The sequence below is a fragment of the Callorhinus ursinus genome, unplaced genomic scaffold, assembly GCF_003265705.2.
Source record: "Callorhinus ursinus isolate GAN/ISIS: 27379988/994484 unplaced genomic scaffold, GSC_fseal_2.0 scaffold11, whole genome shotgun sequence".
NCBI classification, from domain to species: Eukaryota; Metazoa; Chordata; class Mammalia; order Carnivora; family Otariidae; genus Callorhinus; species Callorhinus ursinus.
Window position 1 is genome coordinate 35214840 of NW_027397073.1, and position 14768 is coordinate 35229607.

At 56.0% G+C, this 14768-nt stretch overlaps 1 protein-coding gene across 34 annotated transcripts in view; it reads left to right on the top strand.

Annotated features, from left to right (window-relative positions):
* Positions 1-14768, top strand: part of CELF4 (CUGBP Elav-like family member 4) — a 296354-nt gene that overhangs the window by 260430 nt on the left and 21156 nt on the right. For 13 of the 34 annotated variants that reach the window (XM_025886536.2, XM_073898277.1, XM_073898274.1 and 10 more), the window contains exons 4-10: positions 4607-4735; positions 5157-5236; positions 5714-5857; positions 6990-7137; positions 9295-9444; positions 13173-13238; positions 14629-14712. In XM_025886536.2, coding sequence (XP_025742321.1) covers positions 4607-4735; positions 5157-5236; positions 5714-5857; positions 6990-7137; positions 9295-9444; positions 13173-13238; positions 14629-14712 — 801 coding nt within the window. The remainder of the gene's footprint in view (positions 1-4606; positions 4736-5156; positions 5237-5713; positions 5858-6989; positions 7138-9294; positions 9445-13172; positions 13239-14628; positions 14713-14768) is intronic. The other 21 variants (XM_025886537.2, XM_025886541.2, XM_073898282.1 and 18 more) reach the window with 3 other exon arrangements.

The window sequence follows — 14768 nt, forward strand, 5'->3', positions numbered from 1 at the left end:
GATGGGCTGTGTCCCCGTCAGGGGATGGACATCAGCTCCAGTGACTGTGTCCCCGTCAGGGGATGGATGTCAGCTCCAGTGAGCAGATTCACCTCTCTCATTACTATTGCAGGAACAGTGCTCGGAGAAAGTGCTTAGCAAACAGTTGAAATGACTGAGGAGCATGCTCCCTCGTTCTGTCTCTTGACAGGAGGAGCCCATGTGAAGACTCGAGGGTTGGGGCAATTTGGCACTGGACTCAGCCCTGAGAGTCGGAATATGAACATATTGCCCTACCCCAAGCTGGGCTCTGTTGAGGGCAAGATACTGGGTTCCAGTCACTAGCTTCCCCTTGCTCACATGTTTGGGCCCTATGACTTCCCACCCAGGGGCATCTTCAGCCCATCTCCACCCCTGTCTCTCCTGGGCTCACCTCCTCAGAGGAGCAACAACACCCCCATACCCCAGCCGTGGGAGGCAATGGACTTAAGGCCCAGGGCTTACAGGGGAGAGTGAGAACAACCCCCAGGAACCCTGCATCACCTCCGATAGGCAGGTCGTGCTCAGGGACTGCTCGGCCTGTCGCCGGAGTTAGGGGTCTGTGTGGATGTTGGAGAGGATGGGAACTGGCTGGGGAAACTGAGTCATCCTCTGAGACTCTCACTAGGTTGGCATCAGATCCAAGACACCAGCAAATAGTGCCATTGGTCATCTGAGAACAACTTAGGGACAGCGCCTCGGGAAAGTAGCCAGAGCGGGAGGAGGTCACAGGGGGTAGGGTGACAGGGGGAGATTGTCCATCTCAGCTGGTCAGCCACAGCCTGAGTCTGGTCTCCCCCAGAGATAACCTTTCCCCATTAGGACACACAGCAGGGGGTGGCCCTCCCTGGCCAAATCAGGGTAGGGCAAATGAAGGGGAGGTGGCACTCCATTTCCTCTTCCTCCTGAATAGAGAACCCTGAGCAATGGCCCTCCATGTTGTAACTGCTCACCAGGTCCTGTCCCTGTACTATCTCTTGGAAGCCTAGCATCTACCACCTGAGGCAGGACTGAGTGTTCCCATTTTGTAGACCTAAAGCCCCCGATGGGAAGCAGTTATACATCTGTAAGGAGGGGAGCTGGGGTTTAGCCCTAGGGCCTGGGCCCGAAGAAGATCCACCCTTGGACTCAGAGTCCTTCCAGCCTCTGGTGTGAAAGAGAATCCCTAGAATCACACCAAAACCCAGTGGAAATGAAGAGGGGACAAACGGGGTGCATTTGAGGATCCTGGAAACCACCACCATTTGAGTGGGGATGGGGTGGGTCACCCAAGAACCCTTAGGGGAGTAAATATGGAGCAGGTTTCTTTGGTTTCTTGCAGTCTTCCAGAAAGGCAAGGCTAGCTGCAGTTTCCCTGGGGAAATCTGGGTGGTCAGGGATAGGAGGAGCCCGGCCCCCTACATGTTTGTAAAGTCCTCCAGAAGGAAGGGTCCTGGTCTAGAATGGAGAACTGTTAGGAAGGCAAGATTTCAGGGGAGAGGACGAAAAAATTAGGGGGAAGAAAACTGGCAAAAGGAAAGTGGCTGGATAGAAAGGCACGTGTGGATGAATTTTAATGCAATCAGAAGGCTGTCATAATGATGATAAAGGAATACATTCAGACGTCAGGAGAGAGGAGAAAGCTCCGGGCTGTGGTCCCAGCATTTGAATCAGGTTCAGGTGGAGGAGGGGCCTACTCTTCCCTCCCCCTTTCCTTCCCGGGGAGGAGACGGAATTTCTAAGCAGGGGGGCCAGGGATTAGCTGGAGGCAGGGGGTTTTACTTCATTGTCTTTCCGGAAATCCCATTTAATGGGGGTCTTTAAAAGGCCCTGGGGGCAAGGGGGAGCCCTAGACCGGCCTGGAGCGCAGAGTTGCCGCGTCCCAGCACTCCTGAAGACTTGAAATGCTCTGTCCACTTCATGCAAAATGCTGCTGCAGCTTCTGGGAGCTCAACATAAGCCCCTGACCCTCTCTCCTCTCTCTCTGCCTCTCCTCTGCCCATCTCTGCATTCTGTGTCTTATTTTTTTTTTTTTTTTAGATTTTTTTTATTTTTTTTAGGAGGGGGGGCGGGGCGGGGGGGGGGCTGGGAGGGGGGGGGGCTGCAGAGGGAGAGGGAGAGGGAGAAGCAGGCTTCCCCCTGAGCAGGGAGCCCGATGCGGGGCTCCATCCCAGCAACCCGAGATCATGACCTGAGCTGAAGGCAGATGCTTAACCAACTGAGCCACCCAGGTGCCCCTCTTTGTTTCTGATTCTTTTTCCTCCCTTTCTGCCATGTTCCTTCTCCCTCTGGCCCTAACCCCATCTCCCTCCATCCCTCCTCAGCTTCACCACTCCACTCTCTCTCTCTCTCCTTCCTTCTTCTTGGTTTCCCAGCCCAGACTTTGGAGTCCCAGAGCCCTGAAGATGGGGCCAGGGTGTGCCTGGTCCTGGGATGGCCCCAGAAGCCAGGTCAAGCAGCCCAGGCAGGGCAGGTGGTGGGGCTAGGGCTCCAGGCCCCAGAGCTTTGGCTGAAGCCCACTACTGGTGAAGGGCTGTGCTGGTGTGCCCCAGTCCGGCACTGGTAGCAGGAAGTGGCAATGATGCCCTGCGGGGCATGGAAGGCACTGTGACCCAGGGCCCCCTCATCATTGAGAAGGTGCCCAGTGCTGGGTGCTCTGGGCTAAGGGGTACTGGCAGGGCAGAGGTCAGGGCTTCCTGAAGAGGAGAACTCTGGGGTGGCCTGTGCAGCTTTGCAGGAAACCAACCAAAAAGTTGGTTTCCTCTGCTCTGTTCTAGACCCCAGGACAGTCCCTCAGCTCTATGTGAACTCCCCTGGCAGTGTGGGCAAGAGGGGAGGGGCTCTCTGGGGCAGGAGGTGCCAACCACCCTGAGCACAGATGGACGCGGTCCCAGAATGCTCTCACATTCCGAGGAACCAGGAACTCAAGGCCATTTGCAAATTGGGGGTGTGCATTTCTGCATCCTTGGCTGTGTGTGCCTGTGTTTGTCAGTCACTGGAGAGTCAACAAACATCTAAGTGAGTACCTGCTGAGCGCTGCTACCGCAGGGATTCTGTGCCAGGTACCATGGCTGCATAACAATTTTGCCCCAAACTGAGTGGTGTGAAACAACCATTTGTTACACTCATGGATCCTGCAGGCTAGGAATTCAGACAGGACACAGCATGGAAGGAAGGCCTATCTCTGCTCCAGGATGTCTGGGCCTCAGCTGGAAGACTCAAAGGCTGGGGTCTGGAATCATCTGCAGACTCATTCATCACATGTCTAGTGGTCAATGTGGGCTGTCAGCTGCGGGCCTGGGTTCCTTTCCATAAAGACTCTCTATGTGCCCTCGTTGTAAGTCCTTCACAGCAGGGTGGCTGACTTCCATAGAGGAAGCATCCTCAAAGAGCCAAGTAGAAGCAGATCCCTTTTATGACCTAGCGCAGAAATCAGCAGGCTTCACCTCTGCCATTCTTTATTGGTTAGAGCGCTCACAGCCCCGCCCAGGTCCAAGGGGAAGGAGCACAGACCCCACCTCAGTGGGAGGAGTTAAGGCCACACTGCAGTAAGCTTGTGGGACTCGAAATCTCTGGCAGCCCCGAGCTGCTGCAGATCCACACAGCCCAGTGTGATCCCTGTTACCCTAAGCACATGGTCAGGCCAAGTGGTGTCAACAAACCACTTGGGACTCAACACAAGAGGAGGGGGAGGCTGGTGAGGTTGCCCAGCCTTCAGGAACAGCCCCCCCCCCCAAAGTGCCCAGGGCTAAATTTTGCTGCCTGAAATAGGAAGGGCCAGATCCAGGAAGGGACACCAGATGGAGGTGAAAACAATGTGAGGTAGAAAGAAGGTGTGACCCTAGGAATGGCACAGGGCGTTCATTCCTCCACTCTGTAACTATGTGTCAGGTACTGCTGCTCCAGCCAAAGCCTCGTCTCTTCCCCCAGGGAGAGGACATGGGGTGCAGGGAGAGAGCTAGACCGAAACCAGCTACACAGGCAAGGCAGTGAATGATTGTCCTTTGAAACCTGGGCCATCAGAGGGAGGAGCTGAGACAGAGAATTAAAGAGAGCCGGAAAGAGGGACCTTGATGAGGAAGCAATAGACCTAGAAGAAGAGAATTCAACCTTGTGATGTTGGAGGCACTCTGGGCAGAGGGAACAGCCTATTCAAAGGCCCTGTGGCAGACTTGCCTGTTGTCAGTTAATTTTGGCATCTGTGGGTGAAGGTGGCTCAAGAAGATAGTGAGCGTATGTCTAAGAGGATGGAGGGAGCGAATGTTGAGTTGCCCAAAGGACCGGTGGGCCATCTGTGTGCCACAGGTGAGCAGCCAGACCAGTGGCCTTGCTCCTTCTGGGCGGGAGGGGGCACAGTCGCTGCCATCCAGCCCAAACCCTCCTTCCTCACCTCCTCCTCTGGCTATGCTCTCCCTCTCCCCCAACCTCCTCACCCTGTGGCCCATCCTGCTCTAGCCACACCCCAGCCCTCCCTCTCCAGCTATGAGCTCTCTCCCTTGCCCAGCTCTTCCCTTCCCCCCCTTCCTCTTCGGTCGTGCCCTACCCCCGGGCCGCCCCGGTGCAGCCCGGCTCCCCTGGCCCGGGTAAGCATCTCCTAATTTTGTTCCAGAAGATAGAAAACTCTTCGTGGGCATGCTCAACAAGCAGCAGTCCGAGGACGACGTGCGCCGCCTCTTCGAGGCCTTCGGGAACATCGAGGAGTGTACCATCCTGCGCGGGCCGGATGGCAACAGCAAGGGTGCGTGGGGGCGGGGCGGGGGAGCGGGAGGGCGAGGCCTCGGGCCGCGCATCTCACTGACCACCAGGTCCTGGGCCGTCTCCAGCTGGCCGCGACCAACCTGCGACCGAGCCAGGGAAGCATGCTTGGAAGGGGCGAGGCGGTCCCGGCCTGGGCATAAGGGATGGCCACTAGCCGAGTCCAGACAGGGGCAGAGAGACTTCAGGGGTCTTTTAACTCTCTGGCCCGCCCAGGTCTTTCTGTGTCGCTGCGTTTCTCGGTGTCTCTCTTTCTCAGTCTCTGTGGGTCACCCATTCTGCTTTCATCTGGGATGTGCCCTCTCCCCTCCGCCCCTCCCGTGCCCCGCCTCTCAGCCCTATAGCGCTTCTCTGGCCTTCCTGGGGGCCCTCGTGCCGTGGCTCAGCCTCTCGCGTCCCCCCAGGGTGCGCCTTTGTGAAGTACTCCTCCCACGCCGAGGCGCAAGCCGCAATCAACGCCCTGCACGGCAGCCAGACTATGCCGGTGAGTGGGCCCCCCACCCTGGGGTGGGGGTGGGGTGGGGGCGGGCACGGCGCCCCGGAGGGAGGGACCAAGAGCCCCGCAGGACCCCGCCTGCCCTTGCGCTCCGTGCACACCGTGCGGGGCTCACAGCCTCCCCGAGAGGCAAGAAGGCATTATCAGTATCCCCATTTCTCAGACGAGGACTCCGAGGCCCAGAGATGTTAAGGAACTGGACTGCCCCTAGATAAAAACGCCCGCGGTGGGGTTAAGATCCCAGACCGCTGGGCGAGTGCCTGGGCTAGTGGCTGGGCGAGCGGCTGGGCGAGTGGCTGGGCGAGTGCAAGCGCGGGAGCTAGCCTTCCGTTACCGCCGCCCCCCCCCTCCCCGCCGCCGCCCGTATGCCCTGGGGAGGATCTGGTGCCTCCAGGCTGGAGGCAAGGACAGCCGGGAGAGGAGGCAGCTGGGGCAAGTGGGCCTCACACGCAGTAATGGCTGCAGGGAGCCTCATCCAGTCTGGTGGTCAAGTTTGCCGACACTGACAAGGAGCGCACGATGCGGCGAATGCAGCAGATGGCTGGCCAGATGGGCATGTTCAACCCCATGGCCATCCCGTTCGGGGCCTACGGCGCCTACGCACAGGCAGTAAGTGGGGGCACAGCCGGGCGCGCGTGTGTGTGGGGGGGGCCGCAGCTGTTCTCTAGCTCACTTTGCTCAGAGCCCCAAAGAGCAAGGACACCTAACAGTGCTGAGGGGAGCCCTGCTCCTGGCCCAGAGCATCCTGCTGCCCTGGGGCCTGAGGAGTGGTGAGGAATGAACCCAGGGAGTAGAGGCCAGAGGGGGTTAAGACAAGGTTAGGCTGATGCAGGGTGGCTGCGGGGAGGAGGGGGTTGCTGTCCTGGTTCTAAAGGGGAAGAGCTAGAGAGAAGGCCTCTGAGCCAGGCAGCAGGTGGGCTACCTCAGCGTTCTTCCGCTCCTCAAACCCTAGGAGGCACCACTTGGAAGTGCGGAGAGAGGCTCAGGTGTTTGCTTGTGGCTGTTGTATTCCCGCTCTCATTCAGGGAACGGGGGCCTCAGGCCTCTGGGCATTCCTGGCAGGGGTCCCCCACACCCGCCCTTCCCCTGCAGTCCCCCCAGACCCTGCCTCATGCTGATGGCCACCCACTTCTTCCTTCCACATTGGAGCCTCCTCTGTCCACATCTCCTCTGAGCTGCCCACCCCCCCCAGACTTGTGACCACAGCCCCCACATGTGTGGCACTGAGCTAGGCCAGGGTTCCTAATCTAAAGAGGTCAGCCTACTTCACTTGTTCAGCAGTGTCCAAACTTAGCCATGTCCACGACCTACCCAGTCCCCACTCTCCTTTATGACAACACTGGGGGTGCCTAGAGTTCTAGTCATGATCCTGCTGTTGCTGATTCCAAGTGAAGACCATTTTAAACAAATCCATGCCAAGTTAGTTCTACAGAGGCTCATCTACCATGTCTCTAGAGCTTCGGGTGTCACATCTCCACGGATGACAGACCTTTCACAGGGCTGACCAACACCCATGGAGCCAGTCCCACCCCTCACCCCCACCCTGCAACTTTAGAGTCCCTAAGGCCCTACCATGACTTATGAATACAGTTCTCTCAGGCAGTGGGGGTGGAGAGATAGAGCCGAACTCCCTGGGGTTCAGGGCCCCCCCAGGAGGCTGGTCTCTGGGAGCTGAGCCCCCTGGTGGGGAGGGCTGCCCCCCCGGAAGCGCATGATATTTTTTCCGCTTCCTCTGCCCCAGCTGATGCAGCAGCAAGCGGCACTAATGGCATCAGTCGCGCAGGGCGGCTACCTGAACCCCATGGCTGCCTTCGCCGCCGCCCAGATGCAGCAGATGGCAGCCCTCAACATGAATGGCCTGGCGGCCGCACCCATGACCCCAACCTCAGGTGAGTGGGCGGGTACCAACACGGGGCCTGGCCAGGCAGGAAAGCAGCTGGACTCAGGGTGGGACCTATTGATTGGCCAATTTTATCTACTAAGGGACCTTTCTATGGCAAGAGCACACATGTATGGGCCCAAGCAGGCCTCATCCTCCAGAAGTTTGCCTTAAGAATGTTCTAATCCCTGGGGACCCAGGGGAAGATGGAATGTGGGCCCCATGCTGTCAATGACATGATTTCAAGGTGATGACAGTTTCACTCAAGTTACTGAGCCATGTCAGGAAGCAATTCATCTTGGTCTCTTTTGTAGATCTCTAGAAAGAAATTCGCATGAAAACACCTCCCTTTGAGGTCTGAGGGGTAAAGACCCCTGCCCATTCTGTGACCTTGTTAGGTTCCTGGTCTAACCACAGAAGGAGCCCCATTTTTTTCATTTTTCTTTAACCCAACTTAGACTCATTGGGTTTTCCCAAGACAACTGCACAGTAAGCAAGAGAGGACATCAGGAGTTATTAAAGGACAGGGGGCTTGGAAATAACCCCTTTCACAAGTCATGTTCTTTTTTTATTTTTATTTTATTTTTTTTTAAAGATTTATTTATTTATTTGAGAGAGAGAGAATGAGATAGAGAGCGAGAACATGAAGGGGGGAGGTTCAGAGGGAGAAGCAGACTCCCTGCTGAGCAGGGAGCCCGATGCGGGACTCAATCCCGGGACTCCAGGATCATGACCGGAGCCGAAGGCAGTCGCTTAACCGACTGAGCCACCCAGGCACCCAGTCATGTTCTTTTTTTAAAAAAGTTTTTAATTTTCAAAATTTTAAAAAAGATTTTATTTATTTATTTATTTATTTATTTATTTATTTATTTATTCATTCATTCATTCATTTTGAGAGAGACAGTACAAGCAGGGGGAGAGGCAGAGGGAGAGGGAGAAGCAGACTCCCCGCCCGGCTTGATCCCAGGACCCTGAGATCATGACCTGAGCCGAAGGCAGATGCTTAACGGACTGAGCCACGCAGGCAGCCCACAAAGCATGTTCTTAATTGGATCTTGGCTTTTGTTCAGTTCAGCGATTCTCAACCCCGGCAATTTTGTCCCTCTGCCCCCTAGGACATCTGGCAATGTCCTGAGACATTTTTGGTTGTCACAACTCGTTGCGGGGTGGGCCTGCTACTGTAATCTGGTAGGTAGAAGCCAAGGATGTTGCTAAACATCTTACAATGCACAGGACAGCTCTCCACAATAAGGAAATGTCTGGCCTCAAATGTCAATAGTGCCAAAATTAAGAAACCCTTGTCTAGTCCCAAGGGCTGGCCCCAACACCTGAAACTCTCATTCATCAAGCTTCCGTGGCTCTCTGTTCCCACACCATACCAGCAGCCTTCCTGACATCCAGGAGCTGTAGAGAGACCCTGCTTCCTACATGAAGAGGAAGGCCCTTTCCAATACAATCACCATGCCATCCACACCTTGGGCTCCACCCACCTGGCATAGGGAAGGCACAGGGTATTGTCATCTGACCCTGACTTTACCCTTGCCACAGTGAGCATCACCTTTGCCTCCACTGGAGGAGACCAAAGTGTTTTATTTTATGTATGAACAGGGCTGACTGTGGACTTTGCAAAGGGCTCTCTCTTCCCTTAGGGCAAGGGAACATCAGAATTAGTACCTCCTCCACCTGAGTAGCAAAACTCTTGGGTGGGGAGGCAGATCAGCCCCTTTGTGATCCAGAGAAGAGAGCAAAGCCAGAAACTTAGAAGCCCCTTAGTGGTTAAACAAGGCATCCTGACTTTGCCAGGGTGAGCAATAACCACTGAAAAAGATGAAAGGAAAATTAAGTATGGTCAAAGTCAAGGACACTGAGAATAGTTTATGTGCTGCAGGTCCAAGGTCATGCTGCGGTCACCAGTCAGGGAAGTCTTTATGGGGTAGGCTAGAGTTGGACTCTGCCTTGAAGGATGGATGCAGTTGGGATGAGTGGTGTTACCATGCAGGGAGATAACCCAAGGCATGATTCACAGATAGAACTGAGTTGGTAGGTAAAGTCTAGGTCTATTCCAAGGCCCTTGGAGCCAATGGGTGGAGCTCCATGGGCTGGCCTTCCTCACCTTGGTTCCGCTTGCCTCCCTTCCTTCTCCACCCCTCTCCACCTCTGGAACCAGGTGGCAGCACCCCTCCAGGCATCACTGCACCAGCTGTGCCTAGCATCCCATCCCCCATTGGGGTGAACGGCTTCACCGGCCTCCCCCCACAGGCCAATGGGCAACCTGCTGCGGAAGCTGTGTTTGCTAACGGCATCCACCCCTACCCAGGTAAGCGTGTCTGGTAACCCTTCCTTCCCCATGCAACACACTCCTCACCCATCCCGTCTCTGCCCTTGGTGTTATAACAGGGAACATGTGTCTCCTACCCTCTGTTTGTTCCTTGGTAAAACCCCAAATGTGATCAGAGAGAGCTAGCTTCCTGCCCTCCTTCAGGGAGCCCCTGGTTGGGAAGAAGAGACAAAATTCTCCTTCTTGGAGAGGTGCCAGTCTGAGGGTGAGAAAGAAGCCCATTTGTGGAGCTCCGTCAGGACAGAGAAGACAATAGACACAGTTGTACAGTCGGGTAGAGAGGCTAGTAACTGCAAATTAATTGAGGGTGAATTTGACCCATAGGAAGTGAAGAGATAGATGCTAGGAGGATAATCATACTTAGTGTTAAGTAGGAAAAAACTCTTGTAGGAAGGAAGCAAAGGCACATAAATTGGCAACCTGGCCTCTGTTGGGTCCCTGGATCCCTATGCGACCATGGTCAGCACTTGGGACAGGGAATCAGAACATTGGCTAGCACCCGAGCGCTTCTAGCATCAATTCAGGCACACGAGATCTAGGATGTAGGCTCCTGATTAACTTTGTTCCTCTCAAACTTAGCATTTCTTTCGTGGTGAGAGCACCCAGCTGACTTGAAGCAGCTGTTCTCTCTGATTTTGTGGATAGACTGACATGAGAGCAGGAAAGCTGGGCCTAAAGCCCTAGAGCAGACTGGCAAGGGGCAAAGTGATGGAGATGTGAAGAGTGCTGTCCTTCCTGGAGGGCAGATGACTAGGTTACAGAGTCCCCATAAGTACTAGTAAGTTCCCAGTCTGTGCCAGATGAAAGGGGGCCCCAGAAGGAGAACAGGACATGGGCCTAATCCCCTGGGAGCTCAAAGGCAGCCAGGAATACAATATACATTCACAGCATAAGGAGACAATAAGGCAGAAGAGAGTTCATCAAGAGTGAATGTTGTCTGCCTCGAGATGCTAAAGGATTCAAATGAAGGGAGAGTTCTATAGGCTGAAGAAGCCCAACAGAGCTTCCCGAGGAGGAGGCCCAGATCCACTAACAGATGGGTAGGCATTAGAGAGGTGAGGATGAACAAGGAACACACCTCTGTGGAGGGGGCTGCCCTGGAGGTGCAGAAACCGGGGGGGCCTGCCTGGCCGGGGCAGGGGCTGCCCAACTAGGACAGAAGAGGTCAGCTTGGGGGGCAAAATAGGGCTCTCTACTCTGGTTGCTCATCAGAACCCTCTGGGTGACTTTGTGAAATCACAGAAGCCCAGAGATTCTGATTTCAGTGTCTGGAGTGAGGCCCAGACATCCATAGAATATGAACATTCCACCAGCAGCTGAGTGCAAGGTCACTGTGCTAGCAAGAAATAGAGGAGAATTTCCTGACTTTGACCTTGGAGTTGTCTCTGATCTGATCCCAGTGCTTGCTCCACACCTCTCCCCTCACTGCCTAGACAAGAGGCCAGAGAAGCCCAGAGTGAAGTGGCAGGGCCAGAGGATTTGGAGTGTTGTTGAAGGACGAAGACTCCAGGCTGGTCAGGGAAGAAGGGAGGGGCTTGGCAAGCCGGAGGCGGGAGAGACCCCACCAATCTCAGGCTCTTGGGCTCCTCCCTGCTCAGGTTCATGGGCTGGGAGATCCAGTCCCCAGCACATCTGGGTGGTTTCATTTCCCCCCTCCTCCCTGCCTGCAAGCCCATCTGGATCTCTAGATTTTGACAAACCTGTTTGTTCCCCACCCCCACCAGCATCTGTGAGCTGTTTCCCCCACGGAATTTGGAAATGTTCCTCTCCCCCATTTGTAACAATCTGCCACATCCCATAAACAATTCCCTGCCAGAGCAGGAGGGAAGGATGGAGGGAAGGAAAAGAGAAAAGTAGTACATTAAAAAAATTAATTTACCATCTTTAAATGCGGAGTTTGGAGCCGCTGTAATGAGCGAGATCCTTCAAAGTGTTCACTCTTTGGCAGTTACTAACGAGGTCATTAAGCAGAGAAGGGGAGAGGGGTCTCAGAAATGCTTTTCTCCACTTCCTAGGCCTGGGTAGCTTCTCCATTCTCTCCTCTTGCTCATGGAGAGCAGGTGTGAAGCACACAGTGTGACCTCTGCCGCGACTTAATACCCCTGAAGGGCAGCTCTCACAACCGTTCAGGCCCGTTCACTCTGTGGGTCACCGTATTTGCCGAGCACTTGTTTGGTGCTGGCACTCTTCTGGGGACAGCTGCCCTGGAAGTGGTGCGGGTTAGATTTTGCCTCGGCCACCAAACTGGCCAGAGGAAGAGACACCTTTTTCTAATTTGCATAAAGGCACTTTGTGTTTGAGCAGCTGGGAAGACCAAGGGGACGAAGCTAGAGAGTTGGGGCCAGTAGAGGAGTCAGGCAGAGAGAGCAGGAAGGAGGAGGAGACCAGCCCAGCAAGCACCAGCACCAGCACCAGCACCACTGGGAGCTCCTGGCTCCAGTCTCCACTGTGAAGGATGCTGAGGGATAGGGTTTTGTCCCGAGACAACCCCAGGCAGGAAGGGACCTGCGTCCTGACCCATCTTCAGCTCCCCGCTCTGAGCAGTGCCCTCCTGGGCCCAGCTTCCCTGCTGCCATCCACGCTGTGTCCAAAGACTATCGCCCCAGGATCTTCCCTTGGCTCCCCTGCAGCTCGGGAGCTATTGTTCTAGTGGAATATTCCTGAGCGGTTTTGGGACAAGAGCTCGGAAGGGAAATTTGGGAATTCTTCCCAGTCTGTGGGCCCCAAAGCCTAGCACTACCAGTTAGCTTGGCTGGCCTGGGTTGCCAAGCAGATAAGCCCAGATAATGTTCTTCCTGCCTTGCTCTGTTAACCGGTCTGCCTCAAACATACTGAGGCTGGATGTGTCCCCACTCGCCTCCCTGGGCCTCCAGGGCCAGCCCCCTCCCATGTCAGTCATCGGTGGCCTTGGTCACCAAGGGTAGTGCCCACACTGCCTTTACCCACAGCACCTGTAGACCCAACAGGGGCAACAGAAATGAGCCAAGCCTTCTCCCCAGTCCAGCTAATCCAAGTTATTTGCCAGAGTATCAGCCTAAGGCTCCTCTCCTCACACTGGGCGGTAGGCATCCCAGACTCATGGCATCAGGTGGGAGGAAGGTCCTTGGTCTCATGGTTCTTCAGTTTCAGTGGGCCCCACCCCTTACCCAGCCCACGGGGCAGACCTTATTTGTGTGGTTAGTCCCTGGGGAGGGTGTCGCAGTCATGGCCTCGGAAGGCAAAACCTCCATGCCTGGGGCAAACCCCCAGAGACTAATGGAGAGGTGCCTGGGTTTGAGCAGGCATGGGTGGCCCAGGAGGACAGAGTGACGGGATGAAGCCTCTCATGCCCTTTATTCTACCCAGGTGGGATCTGCCCCTGGCTTGTGCTGGGGATAAGTGAGGAGGAGACCACCCTCCTGGTAGCCTCTAGCCTCCTCACCCACAGTTCCTCAGCCCTTTTCCAGGATCTTCCCACCAAATCCCTCGTGGTCAAGCCCTCCTCTGGCATCCCCTTCCCAGCCCTTGCCAGCCTCCTCAGGGAGCCACCCATCTCACCACCCCCCACGCCGGCGGCAGCCTGCGTTCCCAGCCCCCAGTCAGGGTGGGGCAGACGCCACGGTGGCTGGAAAGAGCCATGCAGCCACGGCATCGTCTTGTGGGCACGGTTGGGGAGAGGCTGGTCTGGGTGGGCACCGCTGACTTCTGCTTCCTTGGCTCCCCCGCAGCGCAGAGCCCCACCGCCGCGGACCCCCTGCAGCAGGCCTACGCTGGAGTGCAGCAGTACGCAGGTCGTTAGTATCCGCACGTCCCCAGTCCTCATGCCCCGGCGCCAGGGTCCCCTTCCCACCCCAGGCCTGGGCCCAGAGCTGGGGGGGGGGGCGGGGAGGGCAAGGGGGAGGAGGAGGGAGGGCTCTCCGGCGAGAGGACCCCTAGCATTCAGGCAGAGTTGACCTGTGACGGCAGGGTACCCTCGGGGTGGTCGGTGGTCAGCACTTCAGAGGAGAAGGTGAGCCAGGCCAAAGCCCTGACCTTGCTGGGCAGTTACTCATCCCTGAGGCCAGATTTTCCTCCCCCCGCCGTGGTGCTGCCGGGGCCGGTGTGTCCATGAGCCCCAAGCCACACAGCAGCACTGGGGATGAGGCCAGAGCTCACGTCACTGGCCTGGCAAGTGTAGATGCCTGGGTGTGAGGGAAGGAGCGACCCTGGAAGGGAAGCAGTTCTGACCCATCCCCCCACCCCTGCCACTTACAGGCAACAGGAGTGGGGCTCCAGCAAAATGACAGGGAACAAGGGAGGATATGCAGCCAGAGGTAGAAAAAAGGAGAACTGAGAAGAGATAGCCTTGGGGTGAGCAGATGGCCTTAGGTCACTGAGTGGGAAGGCCATGAGCCACTGTAGGAAGCCCCAGGCCTGCTGTCAGCCCTGATTCTCTGTCTCCCTCACACACACCATAATCATCCCTGCCCAGCCAGTCTCCTGCTGCCTGGCCAGGTCAGAAAGAGCCAGAGAGATCTCCCTTGAGGGCAATGTGGGGGTTCTGATGAAGTTGGCCTCTCACATCTGGAGGTCAGGGGAAGCTCTCTCTCACCAGCTGGGACCGCTGAGCTCTGACCTCAGATCCTGCGCCTCTGGGAGCCAGGCCAGGCGGAGGAAGGGGCTGGCCATTCCTATCCCGCCTCTGACCCTTCCCAGTTGAATGCAGAAAGCACCAGGTTTGTCCAACTCAGTGCTCTGCCCCCAGGGACCAACCCCTGGCAGGATCCCAGAGGCCAAGCTCACACCTCGCGTGGCGCCCCACCTCCCACACAGGTGCCATCTGAGGGGGCGGAGGATATGTGTGCCAGAGTCAGCTGTGGCTCAGAGAATGGCGTTGTGTGGGTGATCTGGTCTGGGCATTCAATGCTTTTGGTGATCCATTATTGTGGATTATCCACGCATGTGGGTTATCCCTTATTTCAGAATAAATTTGCCTTCCCCCCACTCTGTGAGTGCACACACACACACACACACACACACTCAGCTGGCTCTATCTTAAGTGGCTAAGCAAAAATGCCGTTTTTGGCTGATCTGCTTTTACTGCTCAACACTGAAGTTTCTCTCTTTATTCCTGCCTCTCACTCTGTCTCTCTCCATGTCTCTGTCGCGGTTTCTCCCTCTTGCCTCTTCTCTCTGGCCCTCCAGCAGCCGCCTACCCTGCTGCCTATGGTCAGATAAGCCAGGCCTTTCCTCAGCCACCTCCAATGATCCCCCAGCAACAGAGAGAAGGTGAGTCTTTGAGCTGGGGCTTCCTCCCCACCCCCTGCTGTCCCCAAAGAGGCTGT